Source organism: Notamacropus eugenii, chromosome 4 (genome assembly GCF_028372415.1).
Source record: "Notamacropus eugenii isolate mMacEug1 chromosome 4, mMacEug1.pri_v2, whole genome shotgun sequence".
Lineage (NCBI taxonomy): Eukaryota > Metazoa > Chordata > Mammalia > Diprotodontia > Macropodidae > Notamacropus > Notamacropus eugenii.
In genome coordinates, this window is record NC_092875.1 from 188658852 (window position 1) to 188686444 (window position 27593).

The 27593-nt window shown below is 41.0% G+C and overlaps 1 protein-coding gene across 4 annotated transcripts in view; it reads left to right on the forward strand.

Moving 5' to 3' along the window:
- Positions 1 to 1785: 1785 nt before the first annotated feature.
- Positions 1786 to 27593, forward strand: part of GMPR (guanosine monophosphate reductase) — a 92207-nt gene continuing 66399 nt past the window's right edge. The window contains exons 1-4 of one of the 4 annotated variants that reach the window (XM_072603915.1): positions 1787 to 2151; positions 10053 to 10172; positions 13605 to 13688; positions 21067 to 21240. In XM_072603915.1, coding sequence (XP_072460016.1) covers positions 2065 to 2151; positions 10053 to 10172; positions 13605 to 13688; positions 21067 to 21240 — 465 coding nt within the window. In that variant the 5' untranslated portion in view covers positions 1787 to 2064. Of the gene's footprint in view, positions 2152 to 2639; positions 2726 to 4108; positions 4429 to 10052; positions 10173 to 13604; positions 13689 to 21066; positions 21241 to 27593 lie in introns of those variants that run through there. The other 3 variants (XM_072603918.1, XM_072603916.1, XM_072603919.1) reach the window with 3 other exon arrangements.

The window sequence follows — 27593 nt, forward strand, 5'->3', positions numbered from 1 at the left end:
AAACAACAAAACCCCTACGTTCTTGGAAAATTCCAAACTTGGATTATCGAAAGCCCTCACATGCAGAATCTATACTCACCACTTTCCTGAATTCTTCTGTTTATATCTTTTGACAGAACCATTAATCATTAACAAAATGGAATTTTAAAAATTCCCTTAATAATTTGCTTAGAGGAGTGAGAATTCCTCAACCCCCTCCCACTTCCTTCCAGACTCCTTACAGAGATGATTCTTAATCTTGTTTGTATCATGGACTCCTTCTGTGAATGTTTTAAAATGCATGAAACAAAATACAAAGAAAACCAATTATAATGAAATAAAAATATATTTTTCCCTTCCAATTTCACCCCCCCTCAATCTATCCACAGCTATGGACCCTAAGTTAAGAACCCCTGTGTTAGGACTTGATTTTCTCACATGTGAGAGGCCCTGCTCAGTCACTAGCAGAGAAATTGAGCTCAATGTAAATCTCTGGAGGATAGGCATGAATGGTGGAAGGCTTCTTTACCTTTACATCCAACGCCAGAGTGAAATTATGTATGTCCAAGTGTTCAACAAGAGTCTCATGCTGGTCAACTGAAACAGGAAGCAAAATGAGAAAGATAAGGAAGGGTTTACCCTTTCAAGAGTGTATCCATGTGTGTGTATGTGCAGATAATTATGTATTTGTAAATCCATAACTGTTACTATATATGTCACATATACATATATACATGGGGAGAGACACAGAGAAGGGAAGAGAGAGAAAGAAAGAGGAGAGAGACAGAGATTTTTTGCAGTAATAGGAGTTTTGTACATCTTCTTTTAGCCTAAATAGGAAAAATATATAACAGCATATAAAGTGCAACAGTTTGTGCCTATATACAGATGCAATTTATAACTATGTGTTATATATGTGCATATATACATATATGTGCATCTCTCAGAGAGATAGAAAGACAGAAAGGGAGGAAGGCAGAGACAGCAAGGGGGGACAGAGAAGGAAGTGAGAAAGAGACAGACAGACAGAGAGACATGCAAAGTTGGCCAGAGACAGAAAGGGGAAGAAATAGAGATGGGGGAGGGGAGGAGGCGGAGAGGGAAGTGAGGCTGAGACAGAGAAAGAGAAATAGCCCAAGACAGAAAGACCGGGCCGGGGGGAGGGGACGCAGAGAGGAGGGGTGCTGTCGGCCGGGCCGGGGGGCAGAGAGGAGGGGTGCTGTCGGCCGGACCGGAGGGACGGGACACAGAGAGGAGGGTGCTGTCGGCCGGGCCGGGGGGACGGGACACAGAGAGGAGGGGTGCTGTCGGCCGGGCCGGGGGGACGGGACACAGAGAGGAGGGGTGCTGTCGGCCGGGCCGGGGGGACGGGACGCAGAGAGGAGGGGTGCTGTCGGCCGGGCCGGGGGGCAGAGAGGAGGGGTGCTGTCGGCCGGACCGGAGGGACAGGACACAGAGAGGAGGGGTGCTGTCGGCCGGGGCGGGGGGGGGGGGCAGAGAGAAGGGGTGCTGTCGGCCGGGCCGGGGGGGCAGAGAGGAGGGGTGCTGTCGGCCGGGCCGGGCCGGGCCGGGGGCGGGGGCAGCCAGAGCGGTCTTCACGCCTTTGCCTTTGGCCACAGCTCGTCCTGGAGCCTCCCGCAGGACTAGCATCCCGGCCCAGCCCTGTTCTCCAGACGCGCTCTGGGCTGTCGCTCACGGTGCTGCAGTGCCCTGGCTCACACCCCGCTCCGTTTGGAGGGAACCGGGACCCGAGCGGGGCGGGGGAGGGGAGGGAGGGACGGAGGGACGGGCGGAGGAGGGAGGGAGGAAGAGTGAGGCAGCAGCTGAGAGCAGGAAACCGGAGCCCGCGAACGGCCGGGCGTGCGCTCTGCAGGAGCCGCTTCTAAAAACAGCCCTGTCCTAATAAAGCCTCCCGGGAACCCCCGCGGACCGCGGACCGCAGCCCAGGCGGGCCGCCCCGACCGCTCGGCCGCCCCTGCCCCGGAGGGCAGCCCCCGGAGCCGCCGCTGCCCCGCAGCCCCCAGGGCCGCCGAGGGACAGGTTGGCAGAGACAGGGAGAGAGACCCTTCCCGCGGACCCCGCACGATGCCCCGGGTAGACGCAGGCCTCAAGCTGGACTTTAAGGATGTCCTGCTCAGACCCAAGCGGAGCAGCCTCAAGAGCCGAGCCGAGGTGGGGGCCGAGCCCGGAGCCGCGCGCCGCTCGGGGGTTCGCGTCCTCTCTTTCCCTTTCCTTGAGACCTCGCGTCCGAGTTCTGTAGCGTGGCTCTCCTCTCGGGGACTCCCGAGCTTCCCGCTGCGCCCCTGCCCTGGGCACGGGCGGCCAAGGTCGGCTGTGCCCGCGGCAGGGCAGGAGAATGCGGCCGGGGCAGAGGGAGATGAAGGGAGAGGGTGGGGTGGGGGGAAGCTGGGAGGCAGCGCCCGGCCACGGGCGATCAGAGGAAGAGCTGTTTGTCAAGGTGCCCCGGGCCGGACCGTATGGAGTGTGTGTTTGTGTTTGTGTGTGTGTGTGTGTGTCTGTGTGTCTGTGTGTCTGTGTGTCTGTGTGTCTGTGTGTTTTAGGGGTGGGAGGGGGTGGGGGGCACAAGGGATGCCAAACCACCTTTGAGCTTTGCTTCTGTTCTCAGTATTGAAAGCTGCTTTTGCCTTTTCACACTTTGGGAATCCCTGGAGTCTTCTGACTTTGGGAATGTCTTTGAGAAGGAGCTCCAGATATATTCCGATTGCCTGTGGAGCTGGTGGCCCTGGTAGGGGGCTCTTTTTCCTTCTGGGGGGTGGGGGGCGGGGAGGTGTATTTTCATTCTAAATATAACACCCAGGAATTGGGCAAGCCTGCTGCTGTTCCAGCCCGAGTTAAAAGTGGGAGGAAAATGTTGGGGGCAGGGGAAGATCCCAGCAGGTGGTTGTACTTTTTGACCTTTCTTCTTGGGATGGAATGAAGGCTTTCTGAGCAGTTGGCACCCTGCATCGTAAATGGCCTACAGGGGAAAGAAGTTGAAGAGGGTGGATGGTTGGTATGGTAGCCTGCTGGGGGGAGGGGAGAGGTCAAGGAATAGACAGGTTAACTTATTCTTTGTGTATAATGGTGGTGGCCCAGCCTTGTCCAAGCGACAATAGTAGCTTAGGAAATTGGACACCATCACTGAGGCTAGAGGTATAGGAGTAAACTGAACAAGCCAGAGCCAAGTCACTGCTGCATCACAGTTGCAAATACAGAAACCTGAAGCTCTGAGGCAAGGACACATACCTGCCTAGTCTGTTGTCTACGGCCTAGCATGACTTGATGGTACCTGGTACTGCCATCCAGGGAGTCTGATCCTAACTGAACTGGGGCAGCTTTGTGCTTTTGCCCATGAATGAACAGTAAAGTCACCTTTGTGGAATAGCAGGGCTAGCTGGTTGGCTGGGGTGCGGTGCAGTGTGGTACAGGAAGAGGCTGGTCTAGAATTAACTCTCACTGCTCTAGCTAGCAGAAGCTTAGTCCTTCCTTTCCTTCCTGGTTCTTTCCATAGAGCCAGGAATGGAAAAGACTTTGGTGAGATAAGCAGGGCTAGCAGTGGCTTGCATGATAAGATTTCAGGGGTTCAGGGAAATTTCTGTACTCCCCCCAGGCTCTTCAGAAGCCTCATCCATCTCCCGGCTGAGGCCTGACATTCCTTTAAAGGACAAAATATTTTTGCATTTCACAATTCAGATCAGGTTCAAAATGAATGAACATGGGGATAGGAGATGTAACATCATACCTCTGGAAGGTCATTCATCACTTATTTAGGAGCCTGTTACATGTAAATATTGGGGTGAAAATAACCAAAATTAGATATTTTACTGGATAGTAGAGAAAAGGAGAGAGTGTTGGGGCACTGAAGGTGGCCCTGAGGGATATTAATGGAAAACTAAAGAAAAACAGTTTATTACACAATAAACTTGCTGGGAGCTAGCCCTGATGATGGGGCAGGAGGCATTGTTACAGAGGACAAGGCAGAGGGAACACAAAATCATCTGATTTGGTCAGGCACTCTCAGGCTTCTGGCTGGCTCAGGCCCCTGGGGATATAGTTTGTAACAAATTCCAAGCGTGATTGCTAGGATATAACAGGTGTTGCCTGTTCGCAAAACCCCAAACGTTGCAAATGACTGGACCACTTAGTGCCTAGACAAGCCTGTTGGTGATTTCCTTTCCTGCCCTTGCCTTGTCCTTGGCCTCCCAATAAAAATATTACTGTGGTATCAATACAGCTGAATCAAGAAATTCAGAACTGGGAAGGGTCAAAAGTCTCTTAGCTGAAACATCTCTCATACGGTGTAATCTAGGCTTCTTTGCAAGGCCTCTAATAAGGATCACAGGATGATGGAAAGGTCCTTAGAGAACATTTAACCCAACCATCTCATATTACTGATGAGAAAACTGAGGCCCACAGAGGTTAGGTGACTTATTCAAGGTCACACAGATGGTAAGTAGCAGAGCAAAAATTTGAATCCATTCCTTCTGGGTCCAAATCCCATCCTTCTCAGCCCCCTTTCCACCAGGTAGAAATGGCTACTTCCTAAGGCAGCCTATTCCACTTTTGTATGGTACTAATGGGAAGGAAAAGTTTTCCTTCTGTTAAGCCTAAATTTTCCTCTGTGCATCAAAAAAATTAGATTGATAAAGCATTTTTTAAGTGCTTACTGAGTGCCAGCCGTTTTGTTCATTGTTGGGAATACAAAAATCCAATAAAATCCCAAACCCTAAGATGGTTCTAACTCTCGTGGAGCTTATGTTCTAATAGGGGAAGACAAAAATATAAGGGGGAGCTGGATAAGGAGGAGGAGAAACCTTTTGGAGGATGAGCTGCAGGGTGAAAGAGTGAAAAGAGCTGTGTGGCTAAGCCCACCTCAGGACAAGGTGATCCCAGGCTGGAACTCCTTAGTCTGGAGGACAGGCCTTGGCTAGGAGCCAGAAGGTCCAAGCCCTTCATTTTACAGGTGAGGAAATAAGAAAGTTGAGTGACTCTTACAAGGTCATAAGGCTAGTAAGTGCCACTCATAGTTCTGTCTTCTGGGATGAGACGAGAAACCTTTCCTTTTCTACATGTATCCAGATGCTGCTATTTTATTTGAGCAAACTCTTCAGTACCTCAGAGTGAGGGTGTATCCATTTCATTCATGCCCAGCCTTCTCTTGAAATTTTAAAACCTATCCTGCATTTCTGAGTGCAATCCTTCTTGCTTTCCATCTTTGGAGTAGCAAAGTGATACTTGCTAATATATCATTCCTTGTGTGATTTAGGAAATCTGGATTCCATGAGGTGTTGTAACAAACTGACCAGTTCTCTTGTATCAGAGTAGCTTGGGAGTAAGAGTGCTCTCTTCTAATGGATAGCAGACCTGAGTGTCTTATCCTAATTATCCCTGGTCTGGAGGCCTCAGGGAGACCAGATCACAGTCCTTTGGAGGATTAATTTTCACCCCAGCATTGGTCTAGGGTTGTTTAACTAGTGCAAATCACTTAAATTTTCCACGTGGGGGGTTTGACTAGATGGCATGTAAGGTCCCTTCTTAATCTATGCTGGGACAGATATCAGCAAGGTAGAGTGCTCTGATGACCACAACAATAGCTAATATTTATATGATGCTTACTGTGTACCAAGTACTGGGCAAATGTACAATTATTATTTCATTTTATCCTCCTAACAACCCTGTGAGATAAGTGCTGTTAATATTTATGTTTTACCGGTGAAAAAACTGAGTCAAACAGAAGTTAGGTGACTTGCCTAGTGTCACGCAGCTAGTAGTATCTGAGGTTGGGTTTTGAACTCAAGACTTCCTAACTCCAGGCCCAGTGCTGTATCTGCTACACTACCACTATCAGGCAGGCATGTGCTAGATTATTAAATTTAGTTATTAAGTTTTTGGTGGGAACACACAAAAGTGTTAATAATACAGATTAAAGTAAAAAGTGTGTCTTGCCTAAATTTGTTTTCATCAAGAGGATTGTTGAATATTTACTAGCACCCTACTAGATTACTTAGGTCAAGTCATTTTGTGTCTGAGGTCCTCAGTGTCCTAATCTGTGTAATGAGAGTTGGACCATAAAGCTGTTTGCATCTCTAAGATCCTATGATTTTTTTTAAACTTCTAGTTGGGCCTCACAACTGCCAGAGATTCCTTCTCAATCTTGGGACCTAAGGGGGATAACTTCCTGGGGGAGGGGGGCTCTCTAAACTGATAATGTCACTTAATCCTCCACTATCCCAGACCAGAATCTCATTCAAATACCTGGGTTAGATGGGATCTCAGCAGGCTTTTCCTGCTGAGGAACTGGGCACAGAGCTATTTGAGTGAACATTTTTCTCCACAATGATCTTAAGGCAGTGAGTTGATTATGTTCTTGCTTAAGGGGCGTAAATCAGGCTTAATAGCTAGAATGTGGAGCATGGGTGTATATGCCTTGTGGGCCTGCTCCAACCAGAGGCTGACCACTTCATATTACATGTCAGCATAGTTTCTTAAATGCCACTGATGCTTTGGAAGTACGTTCTTTCATTGTTCATCTCTGTGTAGCAAACTAATAATAATAGTTAGCATGTATATACTGCTATGAGGCTGGCAAAGTACTTCACAAATGTGATTTCGTTTTATCTTCAAAACAGCCCTGGGTGATGGGTGCTCTTGTTATCCCCATTTGACAGTTGAGGAAACTGAGACGCAGAGAGGATAAATGACAGGCTCAGAGTCACACAGTAAGTGCTAAGGCCGCATTTGAACTCAGATCTTTCTGCTTCCAAATCCAGTACTCTGTCCACATTTATAAGTGGCTTGAACATTGCAAGACACTATTAATGCATTATCTCATTTGATCCTTACAGTTAACAACCTAATAAGACATGCCCTACAGATATTATTATCCCAATATTATGAAAGAAAAAACTGAGGCTGAGAAAGATGAAGTGTCCTACCCAGGGTTATACAGCTACTGTGTAAGTGCCCAAGGCCAGATTTGGGGTAGTTAGGTGGCAGAGTGGGTAGAGTGCGTGGCCTGGAGTCAGGAATACTCATCTTCCTAAGTTCAAATCTAGCCTCAGACACTTACTAGCTATGTGACGTTGGGCAAGTCACTTAACCTTGTTTGCCTCAGTTTCCTCATCTGTAAAATGAGCTGGAGAAGTCAATGGCAAACCACTCCAATATCTCTGCCAAGAAAACCCCAAATGGGTCATGAAAAGTCAGGCACCTACTGAAAAACAACTGAACCACCACAAATAAGGAGCACCTAAGGCCAGACTTGAACTCTGGTCATCCTAATTCTGAGTCCGGTAACCTAGCCATTACACTACTTTGGAATGGAGGTTGATCACACAGATTCAGATTCTTGGTAAACACGTAATAGAATGATTCTCCAAGAAGCAAAGAATTCATTTTATATAAAGGTCTGGGAATTATCAGGGCTTGTATTTTCCATGGCTAATTCTAGCTTTTATATGTTGCTAATAGCTGTTGGATTGCCAGAGCAAAACTTCCTATGATCTCACTAGAGTACACAGCATGAGTCGAACTACATGCATCCTGAAAGTCTAATTGTAAATTTAGTTTTTGAAATACTGGTTATTTAGGCCAGGACAACCAAATGGCAGACCCATTCTTGGTGCGGGTTATAGCTAACCTGCTTCTTAGCTGTATCTCAAAAATTATCTCATGGAAGTAGAACCAAGACTGAAGAGGGAGGAGATGAGCTGTCAAATGCTTATGGAACTATGGGGTCTTATTCCTTTTCATTGATTGTTGCTGTTTTTGACCTATTGGTATGTGTTAAATATCGCATTATTCATTCTGAAAAGGAATGAGTTTGATGTGAAGAAACCAGGCAGGCGGTTAGAATGGACACTGTCTAAAAATCTTTTCATTCTAATAAGAAGGGACCAATAATTTATGTGGTTAGACTGGCCACCTCCATAGTAAGACACTCTCTCATCTAAGTGTATCTCTCTTTTCATTGAACAGATTTTGGTTACAGAAATAGGTATGCCATTACTGCTCTCAACATTCATTAAGAGATTATTGGTCTGAGATCAGATGGCTCTGGAGAAGTGAGGCTGGTGACCTGCACAGCCCTCCCTCATTCAAAGTCAAGTGCAAGTCATGTCATTATTTGTTGGATAGCATGGTCTTCTTCGGCAACAAAGGACAAACACACATTGGTCTGAGATAGTCCACAACTTTTTCTGTTGATCTTGAAACATGAAATTACCTTCAAATGAAAGGGAGAGGTCAGTGGAAAGGACAAAAAGCCTCAAAGTGTGCATTGCTAAAAAATGAATACTCTTACTAATCAACTGAGGTATGGGGAACTAAACAAGTTGTGGTATATGAATGTGATAGAATACTATTGTGCTATAAGAAATGATGAAGGATATATCTTCAGAAAAGCCTAGGAGGACTTACATGAATTGAAGCAAAGTGAAATGAGCGGAAACCAGGAGAACAATTTACACGTTAACAGCAATACTGTAAACACAATTCCAGAGGACTCATGATGAAAAATGCTATTTACCTCCAGATAGAGAATTTCTGGACTTAGATCATAGATTGAATCATAATTCTTCTATTTTTTTCTTTATCATTTTTTTCTGGAACATGGCTAATGCAGAAATGTCTTACATGACTTTGTGTGATAGGTATTGTATTTCTTTTCAGTGGATATGGGATGGTATGAAGGGAAGGGATTAATTAGGAATTGAAAATAAAAATAAATTGAGTTAAAAAGAAAATTAAAAATAAAAGAAAATGGATGCTCTTGATTTAATTAAGAACTACAGGATTATTATAGACTTACTTCCAAGGCTCTGTGAAAGCAGTAGAACTACCCTTGAATTTGTTCCAGCATTTCAAACTTGGTATCTTCAGCATGGCGTCTAGGTGCTATTTGAAAAGAGCTGCAGATGTTTAGTTTTTAATCAGGAATCGTGGGTTGACCAATTGTTTGTGAGTGTTTGGCTGAGTTGGGTGCTGGTAAATATTTAACAAGTGGCTTTCCAAAAAACCCCCAAAACCAAACCAAAGCAAAAAGCCTACGCTTTGCTGAAACCCCAACATTTAATCTATATTATTAATATTGTCTCCATTTCTTAAGTCTATATATAATCAATAAAACAATCAAGCCCTAATTGGTAGCTTTTTCCTTCCAAGGTTTAAATGCTCACACTGAAAATTTAATAGTTTGCCCTAATGAGCAAGTCTGAGATGGCTCCAGTGTACCCTTGGTTTGATCACAATTCACTACTCTGTCAGTCATACTGGAGGTTCTTGATCTCAGAGTTAGACAGTGGCTCCCTATCATGTGACCTCAAAATTCCATAGAAGTAATATCCCTCCTCTTTAGCATCGTGAAATCCAAAGGGGTGACAATAAATATAAGCATTCAGATCTTTGACTTACTTATGGGACCAACCATAGCTGTGTAGAGATGGACTCATAAGAGTGAAGCAGAAGAGGAGCTAGAAAAGATAAAAGATAGATTACGTGGAGATGATGAAAAAGAGTGATTTAAAGGTCTGGTTCTGGATAAGGCTAGCTATGAAGGAAGTGATTTTGAAATTGAACCAGTTGCAAAAGAGGTTTGGTAAAGAAGTTGGTGAGGAAAATTTTAGTGCAGAATGATTTCGGCAATGTAGAGAGTGGGGAAGGGCAACAGATGAGCTTTCAGAGCTGAAATGAAGAACATGAACCACTAAGTAAGGCTAGATTTGGGAAGTTAGGGGGAAAAGTACCTAATAGTAAAAGGCCTTAATACCTGTAATTAGGAACTTTGGTGACAGAACTTCATTTTTGTTCCTTGAGTCTTGCAAAGAAATAATTGTAGCAGACTCACCCAACAGATTTCCGCATTTAACTTGCATATCACCTGTTGCCTTTTGTCCTTGGTGATATACAAAGAACATGCTTTATTACTCTGTGGAAAACCAGTCTCCTAACACCAGAATGGATTCACTGAGCCATGTTCTTCATCTCCACTAAATCCTTCATGCCCTGAACCAGCCACATGGGAAGCCCAAAGAGGACATGGAGAACTCACTTACCTTTCCATTTTTTTTCAATAGGTAGATCTTAAATGCAGCTACACATTTCGCAACTCCAAGCAGACCTATTCGGGAATCCCTGTCATTGTGTCCAATATGGATACAGTTGGTACATTCGAGATGGCAGTGGTGATGACTCAGGTAATTTGTTGGGGGAGGAAGGATCTTTCTCTTTCTTCTCTTCCAGTAGTTGTGAACTGGAAAGTTGCCCTCTGGGTGTTTGCAGGTTGAGATGAGATCCTATGAGTGCTTGATCAGGTGGCTGTGGATGCAGCAATGATGGGAGGAGAAAAAAAAGATTTACCTTCTTTCTTTTGGGGAAATAGAGCAGTACCATACCATTAGCCATGATGGTTCTTATGCTTAAGTCCTCCTCAGGAACTTTAGTGAGATCAACTCTTTACTCAATACAATCAAATAAAAATAAAGATGATATATTCAGTGGGGAACCATACATCAGCATCCTTTCTTTCCCAACCCATGTTTCATAAAAGCTAGTTTGAGGAGCTTGAAGTATTAAGAAGCTAAATTGCCTGGTTGGTGCTAAAGAGAAGAGTTATGATGTCAAGATTTAAAGCCTGGGCTTTTTAGTTGCACTCAAAATAAATCTGTCTTTTAAAAAACATTTTGATAATGGTATAAAATTATTTCTTCTGGTCTTGTAATTTTTCACCCCTTTTTATCTTGAACTTGAAATATCAAATTAGGATGAAGGACAGACTTGCCACCCCACTCCACTCCACCCTACCCGTTTCCAGGAAATGCCTCTCCTATTCAACTTATTTACCATCATCTTGAATTAGAACAATTATGCATCCCTTGAAAAACTTGTCTTTTGTTTCTTTGGTTTCCTACTACACAACATAGTGCTTTGCACATAGTAGGCCTTGAGAGTTACAGGTAATGGTTGTGAATCTATTTTGATGAAAAGGGGGAAAAGAAAAACATTTAGCTTAAAAGAAGGGTGTTTCTCATGAAGGCAGTTAGTCTAGTCCCAGGAGTTACTGAGACTTGTAATTATGATGAAAATATTTTGAACAATGTCCATATTTAGCAAATGGAGTAGGAATCATATCATAAAAATCACACAAGTGACCTTAGATGTTATTGAACATAACCTTCTATCCAATGTCCTGTATAGGTAATCATCCCACATAAATTAATATCTCGAGATCAGTAATAGGGTATTCTCATTGTCTCATAAAGTCAAGTCAACAAGCATTTAATAAGCACCTACTATGTGCCAGACATGTTGCTAAGCTCTGGAGATAGAAAGAAAGGCAAAAAATAATCCCTGTTCTCTAAGAGCTTCTTGAAATCCTTTAATGCTTCAAGTTTTTCACTACAAACAAGTGAAGTAAATAAGCCAAGCATCACCATCATCATCATTATTGTGAATAGCTAACATTTATATAGCATTTATTATGTGCCAAACACTGCTGACACTTTACAATTATTGTCTCCTTTGGTCCTCAAAACAACCCTGAAGGTGAGTGCTATTATATGTAATCCACATTTTTCATTTGAGGAAGCTAGGCAGACAGAATCTGACTGACTTGCCCAGGGACACACAACTAGTAATTATCTGAAACTGGATTTGAACGCAGGTCCTCTTGACTGTGCCTGGTGCACTGTTCACTTCTCCACCTAGGTCATCCTTCCAATTTTACAGATAAGGAAGTGACTCTTTGAATTTCTACTCAATGAAAACCTGTGTCTTTCTCTCATTATACTCTCTAGTCCATATCATATGCTTGTGCAGTGGATTTTGGAATCTGAATGTAGAATTGTATAGTCTAATACTCCAACAGATATATAACCTAATAATAATGTTCCTTAAGCTCAAATTTCACTCAGCTCCAGTGGTTTCCTGTTTCCTTTAGGATAAAATACAAACTCTCTTTAGTTCTTAAAGCCTTGTACAACTTGGCCCCAATCTATTTTCCAGCTTCATTGGATGTTATTTCCCCTCTCACACTCTGTGGTCTAGCCAAACTGGCCTTCTATCTCTTCCTCACACATGACAATCCATCTCCCATCTCTATATCTCTGTACTTGACATCCCTACTGCCTGGAATATACTTCCTCCTTACCTTTGCCTCATAGAGTCCCTCTCTTTCTTTAAGATGTAGCAAGTTTCCCCATTTAAACAAACTTTTATTTAACTACTTTGAATGTATTTTTATTTATTCACTTTATATTTGTGATGTTCATGTTTACATATGTAGTTTCTACAAGCTCCTTACAAGTAAGGAGTTTCATTCTTTCCTGGTGCCTAGCAGAGTGCCTACATAGGTACCTAGTAAATATTTGATTGTTATTCATCTCATCCATGTACCTGGGCCCTCCAGCAATGCAAATTATAACCCCTCCACACCTACCCATGGAATGAGTCCTCCAGTTAATTCATCACTGGGGTTCCACCTGTTGTTCTGGGGGACTTTCTTGCATTCTCTTGACATTGTGTGGCTACCAATGGAGCAAGTAGACTCTCTCTTGGTTATCCCTCATTCTTAAGATGTGAACAGGCTATATCTTTTTTTTGGGCAGGGCAGGGGTCATACATTTCTTCTAATTATATCCTTTATTCCATTTTAGCCAGTGTCATCCTTTTTTTTTTGGTAATTTGTTGCAGCCTGCTCACACCAACCTTGTGGGCCTCCATTACCCTTTTGACCTTCAGTTTCAGTTCTCAAAGAGTATTCTCTGTCTTGGTCAATTCAATTAACATTTATTAAGTAGCTACTGTGTGCCAGTAACTGTGCTAAGGGCTAAGGATATAAAAAGAGGCAAAAGACAATCCCTGAAGAGCTTACACTCCAATCTTATATCCATGCAAAACCACTGGAAAAATACCAATATTAAAAAGATGGTCCTTTATTCTTGAGATGCCGTTGGAGTTCTCCACTCTTTTATATACCTCCATGCCCTCAAAATTGTCCCCCCTGGGATAGACCTCTTTTTTGTGTCCAATCATTCTTTCCCACCTTGGTTTTCTTCAGTGCCTTTTCCACTTCCTAAGGCCTCCTGGCCTCTACAGAGCTCTTACTATCCCACCATACTGCCTCAGTACTCAACTATCTCAGGTTAGATTAAGTTTGAGAACCAGCATTGGAATCGGCTACCAGGGAAAAAAAAAACAGTTAATGCTTTGTCTTGGTGCAGCCCTGCCTGAACCATGAGCATGATTTAGGAACACAATTCAAAGTTCCCTTGACAGGGATGATTCTGGTAGCCATTCACAGTGGTGACATGGAGTTCTGAGCAGGGTACGTAACATATCTGAGGACTCTCTCACCCCACTCATGGCAAGGCCTTACTGGCCCAGTTACAGATGCTAATGTCATTGCAGGTGCTTTCCAATCTGGACAAAATTGTAAGCATGATTTTGTGAGTGTCATTACTTATCTGAACACCTTAGCCATTACCTGCTGGGAGCATATTCAAAGCAAGGTACATGTAAGTGTCAGGAAAACGGATACTTTGAGGTTGTAAGATAATAACTGCCATATGGATGGGAGGAAAATGGGCTGACTTGGCTTCTAACCCTAATGATGTTGTTTTCATTCCCAGCATGCCATGTTCACAGCAATTCATAAGCATTACACCCTGGAGGACTGGAAGCTGTTTGCCACAAATCACCCAGAATGCCTGGAGGTATGATCACATCATGATTATTGATCATTTGACTCATGCCAAGGAGTATATATGTTATATTGTGAAGAAAAAACCTCCTGGATTTTCAAGGGTATTTAGATTAGAAAGAGAGAAGCATTGTATTATAGATGTAGTATGTGATATTTTTATACCGAAAGCTGACTCAGGTGGAGTGTCATGTAATTCTAAGGACTTGGGGTAGATGACTTCTGGGATTGTGGGACTCAGTGATATGATAATGATCCTATCTCTAAGAGGTCCTTCAATGCTCAATTAAGCAGCTGGACAATGCTGCTTCCTGGGAGAGTGAAGACCTAAAAATAGAAGAAACCAGATTGACTTTTTAAAAAGGGATGGGGGAATGCAAAGGGAGATATTGTCTCAAGATCCAAACTAAGGAAAATCTGGTAGGGGTCACTATGTTCTATTACTAAGATGGGGATGTCAAGGAATTAAGAGAGAATTAAAAAGAGAGGAACAAAAACCTACCAGAAGGAAGCAGTGAAGCATAGTTTGAAGAAATCAGAGCATCTGAGTTCAAATCCTGCTTTTGACACTTATCTACCTGTGTGAGCATGAATGAGTCACTTTGCTTCCTTGGACCTCAGTTTAATCAACTGTACGATGAGGGGATTGGATTAGATTGTCTCTAAGGTCCTTTTCAGTTCTAGATCTATGTTTCTATGATTGAGCTTATGATTATTTACTGTTCTAAGGATTGGAATCCAAAGGTAGACTGTCATTCAAAGAGGAAACTACTTTCAGGTGTCTTCTGATCCCATATGATAGAGAAAACTCTTTACCTTTTATTTTCCCTCAGTAATTCTATTTTGAGAGCTAGCATGTTGTAGCAGAAAGATCACTGGACTTTGGTGGTATAGTAGATACAGTGCTGGGCTTGGATTCAGGAAGACTCAGCTTCAAATCTGGTTTCAGATACTTAGCTGCGTGACCCTGAGAAAGTCATTTAGTGACCCTGTTTGCTTCAGTTTCCTCCGCTATAAAAATGAACTGGAGAAGGCAATGGCAAACCACTGCAGTATCTCTGCCAAGAACATCCCGAATGGGGTTATGAAGAGTTGAATATGACTGAACAGCAACACAGTTTGTAATAATACCTGTAATACCTACCTCCCAAGGTAGTTGTGGATAATATATGTAAAGTGATTTGTAAATACTAAGTTACTGTAGAGATTTGCAAAGGAAAAATGATTTGAATAGACTAAGAGAAACTGGCAGGGATCAGTTTGAGAAGAGGAATTAATATGTGACAGTATTAGAACAGAGACAATGGGGATAAAAGTCAGAGTCATGTTAAGGAATCCAGTCATGTACAATAGGACCTGATTGAGTTTCTTACAGAAAATATTTTTGCTTTCCCTTGGGCCATTAACAGTTTTGAATGGGGTGGGTGGAATATGACCTCTGGTTCTATCCTGAAACTCCAAGGTGAATCCAATCTTAATATAACTTCTGAATATAAAAGCAGCAACTAGTCATACCTTTCAACAAAGAAAGAACAAGCACATTGGAAAAGAAAGTCAGCCAGGGCCAGCTCTGCTTCTGCCTTCTTCATTCCTAAAGACTTTTTGCAGTGGTTTCCGAGGCCATGCTAACAGAAAATGTATCCCAGGCCACATTAGAGATGTTCTCCATAAGACTGAAAGAGGTCACTCTGTGACTGCCAAGTTCTATCACCTCAGTCTGATTGCTGCTGATGTGGCCACATGTAGTTCTTTGTTACCTGAGCCGGTACACTAACTGTGTCTGGGTTCCGATTAATGAGAAGATGGTTCTCTAAGATAAAAGATTTCTGTGACTAGCTCGGTGACTGAGCAGCTGATATTTTATTTTCATTTTACAGCTTACAAGTGAATGATGTCTGTTTTCCCTTTCTTCTCCTTTGTCTTACAAGAACCTTTTGAGAAAATTGTTGATGAAAAATCAATGGTTTTTTCCAAACCTCCATTTTTGTAAATGTAGTTTTCGATAACACTTCATTAATCCAAACCTCAACCTTGATTATGAACTCTGAAAATCTGATTTATTTTCCCTGCCCAGAGCCTAATTAGAAAGTGAAAATTGAAAAGCTCATCAGTCCTGAGAAAAAACAGTAACCCAAACTCATGGAATCTCAGAGTGGCAAAAGACCTATCTAGACCAACCTGGATCTTTCCAAGAATCTCTTGGATGATATATTCAGTAAGTGGTTATCCAGCCTTTGCTTGAATTGAAGACCTCTCCTGAAGGAGTACTTAATATCTTCCTGACAGCCCAGTCCATTGGGGAACACCAGTTGTTACTGAGTCTTTCTTTTTGCTGTTCAGTCATTTTCAATCATGTCCAACTCTTCATGACTCCATTTGGTGTTTTCTTGGCAGATACTTCAGTGGTTTGCCATTTCCTTCTCCAGCTCATTTTATAGATGAGAAAACTGAGGCCAACAGGATTAAGTGACTTATGCAAGGTCACACAGCTAGGAAGTGTCTGAGGCCAGATTTGAACTCGAGTCTCCCTGACTACAGGCTGAGTACTGTATCTACTGTATAACTTAGCTGTCCTAATCTGTCCTCACATTGTGTTGTAATCTTTCTTTCACTTCCATCAGTTGTTCTAGGTTTTCTCCTTTGGGGCCAACAGGAAAAGTCTAAACTCATTTCCACATGGATAGAGATTGGAACTGGACCTGTGATTTAATTGGTACAGGGAACTCACAAATGAAGAAACTCCTTTCCCCTTACCAGTGAGGATTTGCCTGCAGCAGTGGTGTCAAACTCAAATAGACACAGAGGCCATTAAATCTTACATAACAGTCCCTGTGGATGCATATTGACTTAGAAAACCACATATTTACATTATCTATGTTCCACTGTATTTTTATTTGTTTTGTTAAGTATTTCTCAATTATATATTAATCTAGTACAACAGCACTCTGAGGAATGTTTGGTATCTCTGGTCTAGAGCACAGAGATGAAAGTGACTTAGTCAGGATCACACAGCCATTATTCATCTGAAGCAGGACTTGAACCTAGACCTTCCTGTTTTCAAGACCAGATCTCTATGAACCAGGGATGGGGCCATATGGCCCTCTAGGTCCTTGGGTATGACCTTTTGACTGAGTCCATGTTTTATGGAACAAATCCTTTTATTAAGGGGATTTGCTCTATGAAGTTTGGAGTCAGTCAAAGGGCTGCGGTTGAGGACCTAGAAGGCCACCTATGGCCTTGAGGCCACAGGTTCCCTACCCTCACTGGACTGTGTCATGCTGCCTCAACATGACATTTCTTCAAATACTTAAAGGTGATTATCAGGCCTTCTCTAATTCTCTACTCTGGACTAAACATCCTCAGTTACTACAACAATTACAATTTGATTTCCAGGCCTTTGACCATTCTGGTCACCCTTTCCTAAATGTTCTTCAGTTTATTAGTGTTATTTGTAAAATGTACCTCCCAGAACAGAGCAAAACCCACTCCAGATAACCTGACCAAGAGAGCATACAGAGGGTGCATGTGTCCAAGTGGTCAGCACCACCCTTTGATGCCAGTAGAGTTCTGCTTCTGCCTCCATCAGTGGTCCCCCAGTGGTTTCTGCTATGCCTTTTCCTCCTCTGATTCCTGGAGGTCCCCCTTGAGTTTGTTCAGGCAGTTCCCAGGGCTATTCTGTACCTCCTCACCTCTCCTTCAATCTCGTCCTCCAACCCTGTTATGTTTTAACTCTTCTGTTTCATTTGAATAAGGTACAACACCTTATTCCAGTAGTGTATCCCATCCCATCAAATCTCCGTGAAACAGGAGATCAAATTTGCCTCCTTTAAAATTTAGGGGCAGCTAGATAGTGAAGTGGACAGAGCCCTAGACCTGGAGTCAGAACTGAGTTCAAATCTGGCCTTAGGTAATTACTAGTTGTGTGACCCTGGGCACATCCGTTAGCCAGTATCTGCCTCAGTTTCCTCAACTGTAAAATAGGGATAATTATAACACCTACTTCCCAGGGTTGTTGTGATGATTAAATGAAATAATAGCTGTAAAGTGCTTAGCACAGTGTGCGGCATGTGGTACGCACAATAGAAATGCTAGATGTTATTGCTATTCTGATTAGCATTATTATCTCCTGTGCACCTTGATTGTCACCCATACTTTGAATGTTTGAGACCGTGGGCCTAACTGCCAGAATTTTTCTTGGATGTTTTTCTCCTGGGAATTTGCAGTTTTTCTTCTTGCTACCTTCTTTGATTAATGATTAGGTGGATGTATATAGATAATTCTCCCTCCCTTCATCTCCCTTCCTTTTCACTTTTAAAACTTCGTTGATTAGATTTGCAAGATACCAGACACACATATTTGATTCAGTTTGGAAGTCTATCATAAATTTCCACCGGACAGGCAAATGAATGGGTGGCTGAATTTTAAGTGGGAGGCAGCTAGATGTAGGCTGAAGACTTGAGTCCTGGCTCCTGCCAGACTAATTCTTTGTGGGTAGTTTATTTAATCTCTATGATCCTCATTTTCTTTATCTATAAAATGGGATAAATTATATTGTGTCACCTATATCAGAAGATTGTGGTGAGGCTCAGTTAAGATAAGGTATATTAAAAGTTTTTTTTTTTAACCTTTTTAAAATTTATCTTTAATTCATGGAATAAAACAAGCATTTTCTAACTGTACAATAAAAAAGAAGCAGCTACATGCACATGAAACTGCAAATCTGCTACACACAATTTGCTTTTCCTTTCAAATATGCAACAAAATTATCATGTAAATTTCTTCCCTCAACCCTAGAGATATCAATGAAACAGTAAAATGCTACATGAATAATGAATTATGATTATGACTATTATTCTAAGAAAGAAGGAATATAGATTGGGTTGAAATGGAAATTTCACACCAGATTCACACCAGAACTCAGATAACAAGGCTAGACTGGGAGGAATGTGATTTCAGTGGGATAAAAGGCCTTTCCCCTACACAGAAATGTTTTTAAAGGAGATAAAATTTAAAATGCAGTTGCTCTTAAGACTACGTTAAGGTGTAAATGAGTAGAATCTTTCTTGAGGAGGGGAGGAGAGAGGGATAGAAAGAGATGGCCAAAGTCACTAAGAGTTCTGGACTAGTCACTGTGCCAAACCCTGGCCACACAAAGCTAGGAAGAAACATTGTTTAACTCAAAGATTATCTTCAGGGAAGATACAAACATATAAACAACTACGTAAATGCAAGAAAAATATAGTATAAATGGAAAGTAATCTCAAAAGGTAGAGACTGACTATAGGAAGGACAGGGAAAAGACCTCATGTGGAAAGTAAGATCTAAAGAAAGGTGAGGAAGGAGAGTATGCCAGCCAGGGAAGAGATATAATTAAGAAGGTGGAGTATTTTGTGTGTGGAACACCATTATCAGTATCCCTAGATATGGATCTTAGAACTCAGTGAAGGAGAGCAAAGTATAAGATAACTGGAAAGGTAGGAAAGGTCCAGGTTGTAAAGCCCTTTAAAAGCCAAACAGGGTTTTATGTGTAATTGATCCTAGAGGTAACTGGACCCCACTGAATATGAAGGTGACATAGTCAGACTTGTATTTAGGAAGATTATTTTTGATAGCGGAGTGGAGGATGAATGGGAGTGGGAATGAGATTTGAGGAAGGGAGGCCAATAAGAAGGCTGCTGTCATAGTCCAGGTGCGAAATGATGAGGGCTTGTAGCAGGCAGTCCACGTGTCAAAAAGGGAAGTGTAGAGATAGAAATAAACCTTCTCAAGCAGATTGTAAGCTCTTTAAGGGCAGGGCCTGGTGTGTGTGTGTGTGTGTGTGTGTGTGTGTGTGTGTCTGTGTCTGTGTCTGTGTGTGTGTGTCTGTGTCTGTGTCTGTGTGTCTGTGTCTGTGTGTCTGTATGTCTGTGTCTGTAAGTGTAGAGATAGAAATAAACCTCAAGTAGATTGTAAACTCTTTAAGGGCAGGGCCTGGGTGTCTGTGTGTGTCCTCAGCATCTAATGTGGTGCCTGGGATGAAATAAAATGCTGCAAAGAATAAAATGAATAAATTCTAACTGAATTGAATTGAAGAAAAAAAATTAGATTTAGATCTAGAAGCTTACATTGGAAGAAAGTCAAGCACATAAAAACAGAATTTGAATTTGGGTCTTTATGACTCAGCTGGGTACTCTACCGTATTATCTAGCTTCCTCCATAGAGTACAGATGAGCAGAGAGACTTTAAAGTAGACAACTATCCTTTGGAGATCCATGCAGCTTTACTGTTGCTGCCTTTATCAACTCATATTTCCATAGTACTTCTGACAGCTCGTCATCTTCACAGTTAGCTCAGGAGATGGGTAATGCAAATATGATTGTCCTCACTTTAGAGATGAAGAATCTGAAACTCAAAGATGATAAATGACTTGACTCAGAGTTGGGATTTCAACCCAGGCCTTCTGACTTCAGGACCTAAGCACGGGGCACAGTGGGCACACAACTGCCTCCATTTATTGAGGTGACACATTCTAATGGTACATTAGAAAGTACGACAGCTCTAGATCCAGAGAACATGGAGTCAAGTTTCACTTCTGGTACTCTGTTAGACAAGTCACCTCAGCTCTCCAGGCCTCAGTTTCCTTATCCGTAAAACAAGGAATTGGACTAGATATCCTCTGAGATCTTTTTGTACTTTATATCCATGATCTCTGTTAACATTTCTTGAACTACATTTCCCCCATTAAAAGGTAAGCCACATGGGGACAAGAATTGATTTGTTTTTGTCTTTATATCTCCAGCATTTAGCATATTTGTTGTTGTGTAGTTGTTTCAGTCATGTCTGACTTTTCGTGGCCCCATTTGGACTTTTCTTGACAAAGATAAATAGGATAAATGACTTGTCCAAAATCACACATCTACTAAGTGTCTGAAGCTGGATTTGAACTCAGGTCTTTTTGACTCTAGACCCAGAACTCTCTCCACTGTGCCACGCAGATGCCCCTTTAGCATATTTACTATGTGTCATTCACCTGGTGTGTAGTAAGTGCTTATTAGTTGTTTGATTGATCCTTACCAGTGTATGGACTGATGAAGGTAATGTGGGAAGAGGAGAAGAAAGAGAGGCTTCCAAAATAACCAAGAGCGTGTTGATTTCTGGAAAGGTTTTATAATCAAAATCCTGGTCTAAGTGTCTCATATGGCAAGTGAATGGTGGAGATGGGAAGTCAACTCGGGCTTCCTGATTTTGAGGTCAGTTTAATGATCTGGTCAGCTTCATTTACACTGAAGTCTGTTATCTCAGAACTGATCGCTCATGATTATTGAGGAATGTGCTTCTGTACATTGTTGGTGAGTTTGCAGTTGAAACTGTGTTTTGTGCACTGCCATTCATGTGTTTTTTCGTTTGCCCAGCATGTAGCTGTGAGCTCTGGCAGTGGGCAGAGTGACCTGGATAGGATGAGCAGTATCCTGGAGGCTGTTCCACAGATTAAGTATATTTGTCTGGATGTGGCCAATGGATATTCCGAGCACTTTGTGGAATTTGTGAAGCTTGTCCGAGCCAAATTCCCAGAACACACCATTATGGTAGGTATGGCAGAACACATTTATTGGCAGAAGAAAAGGAGAGAAGGAAGCTGGGAAGGGAGCAGGGGAAAGACTAAGCTAGATGTGGGCTCTTGGGTGTATCAGTACCTTTTGTAAAAAGAGAATTATTAGAAAAAACACAAATTGCTGCCCTGGAGAATCCCATGATTTTTACCAAAATGAAGTCTATTCAAATAGTTCATTAGCTCTTAAAAGCAGCATTGCCTCTACTCTTTGTTAAATATTGTCAGATATTTAGATCGTTATATCATCTCCCAACATCTGTCATTTTGTCTCCAAAGGTATTTAATACATTTTGTTAATATAACCCTTCAAAAGATCTGCAATTTCGTCAGGGTGAGTTCTCCTTTGTTGATACAAATTTCAAACTTCTTACACCTTAGTACACAAGTTATAATTTTGATAATATTTATCCTTTATTGGCTAATCCTCTGGAGAGGAATCTCAGTGAGCTTAGCTGGGCTAGACCTAGGGGCTAAACATCCCCGTGGTCAATGTTCTCATCATATTTGAACCCTTTCCAGGTCATAGGCTCATAGGCTCACAGATTTAGAACTAGTCAGAGACCTTAGAGGCCACTGAGTCCAAACCCATCATTTTATGGATGAGAATGAGGAAAAGAAAGGTGAAGTGATTTCATCAGGTTCACACAACAAGTAAATGTCTAGGGTGAGACTGAACCCAAGTCCTCTTGACTCCAACTCCAGTGCTCAGTCTGCTTCCTAACACTCTCTCTCAGATGGGAGGATCTGTCAGATCACATGCTCAGATTATGATAGCTAACATTTACCTAGAGTCTGAAGGTTTGCAAAATAATTTACAAATATTATCTCATTTAATCTTCACAATAACCTTGTAATGTGGGTGCTGTTATCATTCCCATTTTACAGGTGAGGACACCGAGACTGAGAGGTTAAATGACTTATTCCACCTTTATGATCAGGCCTTTGAGAACCTTAGGTTGCCTCTCTACTAAAAATGATAGTTGATTTTTGGCCTTGACCCATGGTTTCACCAGCAAAGGACAATGCCAACACCTGCGTTGACTTCGATAAGCAGTTGTCCCTAGAAAACAGTTGTTTTTAGAAAGGTGCATGGGGCACTGTGGAACAGGTGACTTGCCCAGGGTCACACGGCCAATATGTATCAAGAGTCAGGACTTGAATCCAGGTCTTCTTGACTCAATGGCTATTTCTCTCCACTATAATATACTACCTGCCTTATCCTATTCTAAAGTAATATAACAAAAGTAACTTTTTAAAATAATTTAAAAAATCATTGACAAGATTCACAGTGTTCCAGTTTTGACCTATCTGTCCTGGAGGTCTTCATACTTTTTTATTGCTCATAGAACAGCATTCCTTGTTGTGAAGAGTTTTGGCACAAGAGGAGAGACTCAGAGATGTAGGTTTTATATAATTGGGAAAGACTGGATCATGCACAGAGAAGTTCCATATGATTCCTGGGACATTCGGTGAAAACCTGAAAGAGTAGGGGGTGGATGAAATACCCTTTGAGAGCCACCGTTCTGTCCCAACAAGTACAAGTAGCAATGGTGATGATGATGATGATAGCAGTTGTAATAACCAGCCTTGTAGAGCACCTACTATATGCTGGATACTGTTCTAAGCATGCCAGAAATATCTCATATTATCCTCACAACAATCCTATTGTAATTATTATTATTATATTGTGATAATCCTATTATTATTCCCATCTAATAAATGAGAAAACTGAGAGAAGTTAAATCACTTTCCCAGCCAGCATGAAGTGGGATTTGAACTTAAGTCTTCCTGACCCCAGGACCAGCCCTTCATCCACACTGCACCAGATAGACCTCTCTGAACACATTTCTCCTCATTTTGTTCAGTTATATTTTGTTTTTGTTGTTTAGTTCAAACCTATAGGACAACTGCATAGCTGGAGCCAGTAATTGATTGCTTAACCCAATTTAAAGACTATCAGGTGACTTTGTCCCCACATTCTGGGGAAGAGTAGGTAGTTCGAGGTGTCAGCCAGAAAGAGAAGGTAAACTTGCAGTCCATTTTCCATGCTTTTCTGGGGGAGAGAAATTAGGAAGATATTAAGGATTTAGTTAGAAGTAACTATTGTCCAGCAGCAGGCTTTTGGGTCATATATGTCTTCCCTTCCCCCCTTTCATTTTTAAAAACTAATTTGATTGATGCTTTGTGTGACTGTGGTCATTTCCCCTTAGGCAGTATTCCGCCTCTCCCCCCGTGCCCCTCCTCCTTTTTAACTAAGGATAACATTTAAACAAAAACAAGGGCATAGCAACCAGACCTGGTCTGACCAGTGTATGCCGCATTCTACGTTTTTGGCTTAGCTTTAGACTTATTCATATTTCTTCCTTCTCAGTTAATACAGCCACTAATGGTGTAACTTCAGCAAAATGTTTTTATTGAACTTCATAAAACCTCAGTTTCTGCCTACACCAACCGTGTGAGGTAGTCTATCAGAATAAGGGATTCCTAACCATTTTTTGTGTCCTGGACCCCTTTGGTGGTGTGCAGAAATCTATGGGTCCCTTCTCAGAATGTTTGTTGCCTACATTCATAATTGAAGAAAATACAAAGCTTCTCTTGGAGGTTAGTGAAAATAAAGATGTTTATTTTCCCCATCCAAGTTCACAGACCCTCTAAAATTTGTCCATGGAACCCTATAGATGCACAGACCTCTGGTTAGAAAGCCCTTGCCTAGATAATATATAATAAACAGGGCTTTGTTTTATTCTTTATATCAAATTGCATATAATAGGCATTTAATAAATGTTTGTTGAATACATGATTAGAGTAATTAATCCTTTTATTTTCTAGATAGGAGGCACTTACATAGCTCCTAACGTCTGAGATGTTCTAAGCTATTTTTTGGGACATAGATCTGAAATTTTATTTCACACATTTTAGATAAGCATGTCCTCTAATATTACTGAATACCCATGTTTGTATTTTCCTAATTTATGTGATTATATTTTGAAGTTAGATATTTGGAGAATTATTAAACTTAGGTTATTTCAGGATTAAATTCTCATTTGGACACCAGCATCACTTTCCATACATTTTCCAGTTAATTTCTTTATATATGTTGCCTCAGTGCCAAAGCCCATTGGTATGGATTCCTCATTGGTGGAGATCAATACCCCATGCATGCTTGAGGGGTAGGAGTGGAGGTGGAATTGGCAAGAGTGGTAGAGAGTCCGATGCCATTAATGCACTTTGTGTTATACAAACACACAAATACAGATACTATACACACACATATACATAACATATATGCCTATACACCATATATGTGTATATGTATGGATGTATATACACCATTTTGTTCCAGCAGTATCCCATCTTTCTCCAAAAAAGAGGAAGTATTTTTATTATCTTTTTTCTAGGAACATTATTTTTAGTTGCCTTTAGTTGAGCTTCCTTAAAGTGATTTTTCATTTATATAGTTGTAGTCAGATATATTATTCTTTAGGTTCGACTTCTTTCACTTTGTATTGGTTCATTCAGATCTTCACAACTTTCTCTGAATTCCTTATATTAGCATTTCTTACTGCATGACAGTATTCCATTGCACTTCTATGCCAAATTTTATTCAGCAAGTCCTCAATTAACAGCCTTCTGCTTTGTTTCCAGTGCTTTAATATTTACAAATATGCTGTGATTTAGTTTCTATCTTTGACTTCCACAGGGTACAAATACACAGTAGTGAGATGCTTGGGTAAAGGAGCGTAAGAAATTTAGCCAATTTTCTTGCATAATGTCAAATTGATATCCCAAATATTTGGACCAGTTCACAGCCCCATCTAAAGAGCATTGTTGTTAGTCTCTTCACAGCCCATCGAACTTTCACTGCGCCTGACTTTGTCGTCTTTGCCAGTTTTCAGCATATATAATGAAAGCACAGAATTGTTTTGATTCACATTCCTTGTATGATCAGTGTTTTGGAACATGTTTTCATGTGGCTATTTTTAGTTTGCAGTTCTTTTGAAAACTTTTTGTCATTTCCTTTGACTTCTACCTATGGGAAATGACTCGTGTGCGTGTTTGTGTCTGTGTGAGTGTGTGATTTCTCTCTAAATATTGAATATCAGACTTTTACCAGTAATAGGATGAGGATAGAAATTGGATCTGTGATTTCACTGATATAGGAAGCTCTTGGAGAGGAATTTCTCCTGTCACTGCAGGGGAAGACCTTCTCTGCAGCTTAAATTTGCCTAGAACTTTGAGAGGTTCAGTGACTTTTCTGGTCACATAGTAAGAATGTAATAGAAGTGGGACTCAAACCTAGGTCCTTTTGAGCTTTCGAGGTCAGCCTTGTATCTGTTATGACATAGTGTCTTATCAGTGATATTAGAGGAAAATATTTTTCCCACCCAACAGGTTCTCTTATAATTCTATCTTTATTTTGTTGATGCAAAAGCTCTTTTATGTAATTAAATTGAAATTTTTTGTCTTTTATCATCACATCTACCTTCTATATGATTAAGAAATCTTCCCTAACTAGTGTTCTAAAAACATGAAAAAAACCCAAATTATTTGGTGAAGAACTCCCTATTTGACAAAAACTGCAGGAAAAACTAGAAATTTGTCCCCCAGAAATTGTTTCAACCAATATCTTATATCATATGCCACAATAAATTCAAAATATTCACATGACTTGAATATTAATGGTCACACCATGAAAAAATTAGAAGAAAACCAAATCAGGTAACTTTTTTAAGCAATTAATCAGTCAACAAATATGGTTAGTATAAGCACTGAGGATAAAAATATAAAAATAGTCTGCTATCATACCCAGAAAATTGGCATAGGTAAGAAAAGATGGAAATAATAAATTTTGGAAGGTTTGTGAAATGAGATATACCAAAGCACTGTTGGTGGAACTATGAAATAGTCCAATCATTTTAGAAAACAATTTGGAATTATGCTAAAAATATGTTTTAATTTTAATTTTCAGTTCCAAATCCAAATTCTTGCCTCTCTTTTCCCTCACCCTCCCCCCCCATTGAGAAAGCAAGGAATATATTACACATTATACATATGACATCATGCAAAACATTTCCATATTAGCTTTTTTGAGGAGGGGGAAGCAAGAAAAAAAAGTGAAAAAACATGCTTCAGTCTGCATTCAGAATTCATCCATTTTCTCTCTGGAGGTAGATAGCATTTTTCATCATTAGTCCTTTGAAATTGGGTGGCTAAGTCTTTCATAGTTGATTATCATTATAATATTGCTACTACTACTACCACTACTAGACCTACTAGTGGTATTGCTGGGTCAAAAGGTATACACAGTTTTATAACCACTTTGGGAATAGTCCCAAATGGGAATAGTCTCCAGAATGGTTGCGCCAGGTCATATTTCCAACAGTGTATAAGTATGACTATTTTTCCATATCCCCTCAAGCATTTTAATTTTCCTTTTCTAGCATGTTAGCCAATCTGATGGATGTGAGCTGGTTCTACATTTCATATGTGTGTGTGTGTGTGTGTGTGTGTGTGTATGTGTGTATGTAGGTATGTAAAATCATAATATACATCTGTTTATCAATTCTTTCTCTGAATGTGGCTAGCATCTTCCTTCACAGCTCCTTTGTAGTTTGAATGTATATAATACTCAAAATGACTTAGTCATTCCAAGTTGTTCTTAAAACAATATTGATGTTACTGTGTATAATGTTCTCTTGGTTTTGCCCATTTCACTCTTCATTATTTCATGCTAGCCCTTCCATGTTTTTCCAATGTCAACCAGTTCATCATTTCTTTTAGCACAGTAGTGTTCTATCCCCATCATATACCACAACTGGTTTAGCCATTCCCCAATTGATGGCATCCCTGCAATTTCCAGTGCTTCCACACCACAAAGAGAGCTGCCATAAATATTTTAGGACGTATAAATTCTTTTTCCCTAATTCTCTTGGGAGACAGACTTAATAGTGGTATTGCTGAGTCAAAGGGTATAGGCAGTTTAATAACTTTTTGGACATAATTCCAGATTGTTCTCCAAAATAGTTGGATCATTCCACAGTTCTACCAACAGTGAATTAATGTCCCTATTTTTCCACCTCCCCTCCAACATTTGTCATTTTCCTCTTCTGTCATTTTAACCAATCTGATAGGTATAAGATGATATCTTAAAATTGTTTTAATTTTCATTTCTCTAATGAATAATGATTTTGAGCATTTTAAGTAACTATATAGTTTTGATTTCTTTTTCTGAAAACTGCCTGTTCATATCTTTGACCATTTATCCATTGGAGAATGGCTCATATTCTTATAAATTTGACAAAATTCTTTACATATTTTAGATATGAG